This window comes from Drosophila serrata, unplaced genomic scaffold, assembly GCF_035046125.1.
Source record: "Drosophila serrata isolate PLE 108 unplaced genomic scaffold, ASM3504612v1 contig_17, whole genome shotgun sequence".
NCBI lineage: Eukaryota > Metazoa > Arthropoda > Insecta > Diptera > Drosophilidae > Drosophila > Drosophila serrata.
In genome coordinates, this window is record NW_028256915.1 from 321,234 (window position 1) to 328,473 (window position 7,240).

The 7,240-nt window shown below is 42.3% G+C and overlaps 1 protein-coding gene across 3 annotated transcripts; it reads left to right on the plus strand.

The window, feature by feature from the left end:
* The first annotated feature begins 640 nt into the window (after positions 1-640).
* Csp (Cysteine string protein) lies at positions 641-7,186 on the plus strand. 3 transcript variants are annotated; one of them, XR_015270690.1, is made up of 8 exons: positions 676-950; positions 2,307-2,445; positions 2,507-2,659; positions 2,721-2,852; positions 4,148-4,210; positions 4,295-4,475; positions 4,727-4,934; positions 5,696-7,186. XR_015270690.1 is itself a non-coding variant. In XM_020960711.2 (7 exons), the coding sequence occupies exons 1-7, from the start codon at positions 916-918 to the stop codon at positions 5,716-5,718; spliced, it is 753 nt and encodes a 250-aa protein (XP_020816370.1). In that variant the 5' UTR covers positions 676-915; the 3' UTR covers positions 5,719-7,186. The 3 variants fall into 3 exon arrangements, 2 of the variants coding, with proteins under 2 accessions (XP_020816371.1, XP_020816370.1); XM_020960711.2 differs by lacking the exon at positions 4,295-4,475; XM_020960712.2 differs by lacking the exons at positions 4,148-4,210; positions 4,295-4,475 and having other exon boundaries at positions 641-950.
* Positions 7,187-7,240: the final 54 nt, after the last annotated feature.

A 7,240-nucleotide genomic window follows, 5' to 3' on the forward strand; every position in this document is an offset into this window, starting at 1 on the left:
TAAAATGTCAAACTTCTACAAGCGCATAAAGAACAACGGTGTCGAATTTTCTATCGAAAAGTTAAGGTATATTAAGCGGTGTAGAATTAGTGAAGACTCAAACCAAAGAATGGATTATAAGGTTTTGCTGTTCCGAAATTTCTCATTTTGTTCCTTATCCGCTGTCCTTCTGAATTTCATGGACTTGATATGTCGATAGTTCTGAATTCTTTTTGTTGTCAGTGAAAATTTAACTATTCACTACAAAAATGTTAACAAAAATGTCAAGGAACGAATGAATTGAGAATGGCGCCAAAGTATGCCAGAAAACTTCGCCGGTGTTTTTCGGTGTATTCTAGGCAAAAATTGTCGCGATTTCATTTTATTATAGTGCCAACATTTTCTTCCGTAATCTGCTGTCTTTCTGTTATTAAACAGCTCAAAACAGTTAAACAGTTAACAGGTAAATTATTTCAAAGAACTCACTGGCCACAAAATAGGTTAAGCTTTGTTTATATTTCCGAATAGCCAAAGCTGTTAATCAGCTATTTCCTATTCTGATTATTTGTCGTTACCTCCATTGTAGGGTAGGGTAGATTTCACTCATTCAATTATATCTACATATAGACAATCCCTTGATGGTGATAATGTGCATGACTTCGGCCTCGTATAAACACCGTGAATAATATATATTAGAATTTCAGATCGTCAGCAAATTTCAATGGAAACACCGTATTCTGCCGTTTTGCATTTTTCTGAACTATCGCAAATACTATGGGATCGATAGCATAAGTGAGCAATCGATAGTATCGCTTGTGGTCGAACCAGCACTAAGCTCTACTTCTTGGCAAAAACAGTTCGTTTCGGGCGTGTGAATTTCAATATCTAAGTAGCCAGGCAGTGAACCCGCGGCGGATACGCAACACAGGCTTCAGAATGAGTGCACCTGGCATGGACAAGAGAAAACTCTCGTAAGTAGAATTCTCAACGCTGCACTCCGTCGTGTTCTTGGTTTTTTCCTCCAACGCGCACACACATTCTGCCGAGACGTCGGCAGAATACACACACAGCATTTAGGAGCAGCAGCTGCGCGCAGGCCGGGCAGCGCAGTCGTCGTCAAATTGATTTTTCGCGGCAGAAGTTGTACAAGTCAGCAGACATTCCCGCAGATGCATTGGGATAAACATAGAGCGGGACCATCCCTGGCGAGAGAGGGGAGAGGCTGGGCAAATACACAAAAAGTGAGAGAGAAGAGGGAAGGGAAGGGGAGAGACAGCTGGCAGGTCCTGGGCAAGGCCAAGGACGTGCCGCTGCAAACTGCCATTTGCAAAATCCGTCAATGAGAGAATTCTATAGACGCTTGTTTCATGTATCGTGTGCCATGCAACTCAAATTGCGGGATCCGGCGGATTGTGCGATAAGAACCAGTGCGATCCACTCGCTCGCCAACTACATTTTTCGGAGCCCGTTATCGACAAGAGTTTTACAGTCGCTTAGGCCAACTCGCCCCCGCCCCCTTCGACGCCATATGAGTAATGGCAGCAGAAGCCGTTTCTATTTGGCCCAGTTCTGCCTGCTGCCCAAGGCGAATGCGAATGCGAATTGGCGCTGCCTGCGCCTTCGTGACGACTTCCCGCGTCCTTGGCCCTGTGCGGGCGCCCCCTCGGCCCACTGGCCCTGGACGCCCCCATCCGCTCGAGTCCCTAATCGCCCTCATCATCGGGCTTCTCATCCACTTCCCCAAGCATTTAGGCTGTGCTTGGGTCTAAGCTCAGGCTGCCTTATCAGCTCTTAGATTCCCCTCAGCCCAAGTGCGAGTGTAGACTGAACCCAACCTCCGCAAGCTTATAAATAGCGCGTCACCTGCTCAAAACAAAAAATCCATACAGTGTGCAAGCGAAAGGGTGCAAGTTATGCTGCACGCGACCTCAGCTGCCTGCTGTTGTTTCTCTTGCTACGGCGCTTCCAATCCAAGCTGCTTCCGATCTGGCTGCCTCAATGTCGTAGTGTTGCCAAGCAATCCCACAGGGCAGAGTTAGTGCTCCCCTTGGAAGCGCTCCCATCGCGTGCAACGGCTAAGCTAACTGTTGCTTTGGTGAGTCATCGCCTCCAGGAAAACTTGCTGCTCCGTCTCCACTGCCTATGCACTGTAAGTGTGAAGGGAATGTCGCCGGCCCATTATAAGTACATATGTATCTACGCTAAAGATCACACACATGAGTAATAAACTGTGTTATCTGGATGAGGCTTAATCAGCAATATCAGCTTCGAAAATGCTTTGCCATTTGTAGTCAATGAGTATTAATAATATGCCCTGTTTTGATTAGCACATCGGGGGACTCGCTTTACGAAATCCTAGGACTTCCGAAGACTGCCACCGGAGATGACATTAAGAAGACATACCGAAAACTGGCACTCAAATACCACCCCGACAAGAACCCCGACAATGTCGACGCGGCCGATAAGGTGATGTCTTGTTAAAACATTTACACATAAAACACTTTTAAATATCATGTCCCTTCTACAGTTTAAGGAGGTGAATCGGGCACACTCGATATTGAGCGACCAGACTAAACGCAATATATACGACAACTACGGCTCACTGGGCTTGTACATCGCCGAGCAGTTTGGCGAGGAAAATGTCAACGCGTACTTCGTGGTTACGTCGCCAGCAGTGAAGGTAAACTTTGGGCGTCCTTTGCCATTAATAGGCAGTTGTTATATACTCTGATCTCTTGCAGGCACTTTTCATCTGCTGCGCCGTGGTCACTGGATGCTGCTGTTGTTGTTGCTGCTGCTGCTGTTGCAACTTCTGTTGCGGCAAGTTCAAGCCGCCGGTCAATGAGTCGCACGATCAGTATGCGCATCTCAATGTGAGTGATGTTTGATTTGACCCAACTCAGTCCCTCTCCTGCCCTGTCCCGAACCCCCGTCCGCTACTACTAACGGAACGCATTTTGATTTGGTTAATGGAAAAAGAGAACACAAGAAAATCAATCTGGTGCAAAGTCCCCACTAAAGCTTCACTAATGCATGCTCCCATCCATTCACACTGTAACACACCCAACCGAGCACCGAATCCATGATCCATTTTGATGATTTTTGTGAGGAGATCCATAGTGCAATCCGTTCGAGCAGCTAATGTTTAGTCAAAAACGTGCTCCTACATATAACATTAACGCTTGATCAATAAATGCCTAACCATAATTTAGTATTGTGTGGTTTATCAGCTTTCTTGACACGCTACCTTTTAGTTTGGGTTTGCTTTTTTTAGACTGTACAAGCCCTAAAATCTCCGCATTCTTTTGTTATTTGTTAAACATTGGGGTAAGTATGTACGCAGGACAGAGGTGAATGGCTGCCACACTCAACCTTGTTCGATCAACTCGAGTTACGTTCTCCCTCTTCAAAATTTGATCCCAACTCTGTTTATTTTATAATGTACTTCGCGAAAATCATCAAATGCTTCCAACGTCTCTCACTCTTCATCCAATCTAATGTAAACTAAAGACCTTATAATAACAAGATGACAAACACCGCACTGTTTTTGTACACCAGAACTTCGTGCTGGCTCCAGGCTCTCCTGATATTTTGTTTCAAAGTCAAAGGGAGAAAGTGCCTAAGGCAAGCGACTGTCGACCAGCATTCTAGATTTGTAAGACACATACGCAACTGCTTAAAATGCGTATAGTCGTAAATTTAAGTATATTCCAATTTTGATGTAACGCTTTAATGAAAGTGTTGAAAATTCAATTTTTGCAGAAATATCAATAAATCCAAATGGATGCACGTTGAGAATTTTGTTATTGTAAGGTCCTTATATAAACAGTTTAATAATAACATCGTTAGAATTTCAAGCCGTCAGTCTCGGTTTTTCAAAGACTGAGTCAGTGAGGAAATGAATTCTCAGACGGAAATTTTAATTTGATCCACGATTGCTTCTCTTGTTTTTTAAGTACTCCATTTCGCATTCAGCTTAAGTTTGCACCAACTTCAAACTGCTCTTCCTTTGCTTTTTATTTGTTTACAAGCCCCGAAAGAAAAGCCGACGATTTACGTTTATAATTTTATTTAACGTTTTTTTCTAAAAAATTCTTTGCGATCGACTCATCATATCCACTACCCACCACCCACCACCACACACTCGCTCTCGACCCGCGTCCGCCAGCGCCCCGATGGCAATCGAGATGTCAGCGATCTGCCGCCACAAATGGGACAGCAGCCACGTCTCGTAAGTATACAAATCCAAAACGACACCAGCACCAGCACCGTATGACCTGCAACCCCTGCAATTAAATAATAAACTAACACAAAGCCACTAACAAAATCCGAGGGAAGCTTAAATCGTAATCATTCTAAATTCTAATGTTCCAAGGAGGCAAGTTTTTTGTTTAAAATGTAAATAGTTAAAACTGAAACTGATGGGAGAAAATTAACCAGAATGGAGAGAAGATGATGGTGATGAAGGGGTTGGAAGGGTTCCTGTAATTGCTTGGGTAAATGTTTTATGATTTCTTTGTGCCACTTTCCGCTCATCGCGCTAATTTTGATTTCGTAGTGTTTGGCAAAAATCACATAAATAACACTAGTAGCTTAAGTGTAGAATATTACATATCGTAGACCCGCTTCCGACCCACAACACGTTTTTGACTAAACATTGTCGAAGGACAAACAGCTTTGAGCTCTGAAAACACGAAAATAAAAAGCCATATTCCCTAATATATCTTATTTCTTGTATGCCCTCTAGGAGGATGTTGATCTGGACGACGTGAATTTGGGTGCGGGCGGCGCCCCCGTAACATCACAGCCACGCGAACAGGCCGGAGGACAGCCGGTGTTCGCAATGCCGCCGCCTAGCGGAGCTGCCGTTGGAGTTAATCCCTTCACCGGCGCACCAGTGGCCGCCAATGAGAACACGTCGCTGAACACAACGGAGCAGACCACATACACGCCAGGTATATAAACAGTCAGTCCAGAAGACAGCCCTAAGAAGAGGTTACCCAACCAACAAAGCGTCTTTGACCATCGAACTTGTTATCCTTGTGCATAAATTGAACCAATATTGTAACCTTTGGTCGGTGTACTCTGTCAGACCTCGACCTAAGAACACACTAGCATTAACTGCTTCGATCACCAAATTTACTTTTTCCACGTGTGTAAAGTGTCACATATAGCTAGCCATACCAACACGTCCAGACGAACAAGGGATCTATATAAATACTCTGATCTCGGATTTGCATATTAAGTCTTTTTCACAACTTGATTGACTCAGTCCTCCGCTCCTTTATTAAGGACCTATCTAAAATCTCACTTTCCGAGCTCCAGGAAGTTAAGCTCTAACTCGGCCTAGAATGCCGTACATAAGAGGCTGTCCATAAATTACGGAATCACGTATATTTTATATTATTTTTAATACAATTATAATTAGTTGTTATAATTAGTTGCTTTACATATAAAATGATAACGTAATACAATTATGAAACAATCACTTCATTAAGTAATATTTGGACAGGTCCTCAGTCAAATCAGTCAGTTAAGTCCAGAGATCAAGAATCACTGCCATGACATGTTTAACTAAGTCTGTTTATGTTTGATTGGTTGCTTTGTTTTTACCTGTCTCTCTCTCTTATGGTTTGTTATGCAACGCATGAATTTTGCTTTGTTTTTCTCACTTATCACCATGTCTACTGTTCTCTCTCTCTTTCTTCGCCTCTAGATATGGTTAATCAGAAATATTAGGCAAGTGCTGCGAGCGATTCAGATACTGACACAGAGCCCTAACCCGTAACAGAAAAACTGAAAAACCCGATATGTTTCGTAACTATTAAAGTTGTTTTTAAGAAGCGCGATATGTTGAGGCATTCAACATATTAACTTATGTATTTATTCTAAGCCGTAGCACTTAGCTGTATCTTTAAACAGTTTTTATTTTGAGGTGGGCTCTTGGCATCCGCCCGTCAGGTTGATCTTGGTCCACTTCGAGTAATCGGGTCCCCAATTCCATTATTCAGAAACCAGCCACCTAGCAAGATCTATTAAGAACTCGACTTCACATCCCGTTACGCAAAAACTTGTCGCTTTGACTAAGTTGTACATCCGAAGTTAGTCTCAATATTTGCTGCTTAATCGCTCTGCGTATGGATTCAGTCGCAGTGGACAAGATTGTAATGATATATGTGTATATGATGATATGTGTTTCTAGTTTGCATTTGTGTCCTCGCCCAATCTAGCTTAATTGTTCGCGAAATCGCCTCAATCGGTTCTGTTAATGTGTCGGAAATACTTATGTAAAGATGAATTGTCGAGCGACTCCCAAGCAGATTGCTCCGATCCGATCCTAATGCAAATGTAAATAAGTCAAGTTATACAAATAAGCATCACACAGACAAGCAGAGGAGGACGATGGAGGACACTAAACACTACATAGGGCGGAACTTAATGGAAAGATAAAAAAAAATATATATATAAATATAATATTAATCCCCTATTTATAAATATTAAATACAATTAATCAAAAGTTCAATTGTAACCCCCAAAAGTATTGCACTTGCACATGTATTCAAAATTGTTTCAAATTAAATTTCATCCCGTTCGGTTTAGTATTTTTGTTAATCCCTTTAACGGCTTTTAAATGTAAATGAATGCGTGCTTAGTCCAGCAGAAATTAAATGTTATGTCCTAGTACCCTAACCCCATCCCAAACCATTTACCACATAATTATATAAATTTTTGCATCAGAGCTGGCTCGGGACTCGGACTAGTTGATCCGTTTTTAAGGCTTTTAAGGGATGTCCAACCTCCTGGCCCAGCCATAGTATAAACAAAGACCGTATAATAACAAGAGTTCAGTTGCCATATCGTGCGCCGTCCGCTCTCAAGCAAGTGCGTATGTTGCGAACAGATCTAGAATGCCTGGGAATACGTCTGGTTCTAAATCTAATTCGAGTGCAAAAAAGTCGTATGGCGTTACTTTGTTATTATAATGTGTTTGGTATAATAATGCATACTTACGTACATATATAAAATTTAATTAAAGGTGATTACATCTTACGGTCTTGCGTGTGTATTTATTGTTCGTCAAGTCAAGTCATAAGCAAAAATAATTAGTAACCTACATTAAACTTAAACAATTGTTTCCAAATTCCAATTGTATTCTGTATCTATAACACGTTGAAAGCGAAATCAATAAATTTACTATACGAACTCAGTCTGTGTGGTGTATGCTTAGCCTCGGGCCTAGGGTATCCCGCAGTCGGCGGAC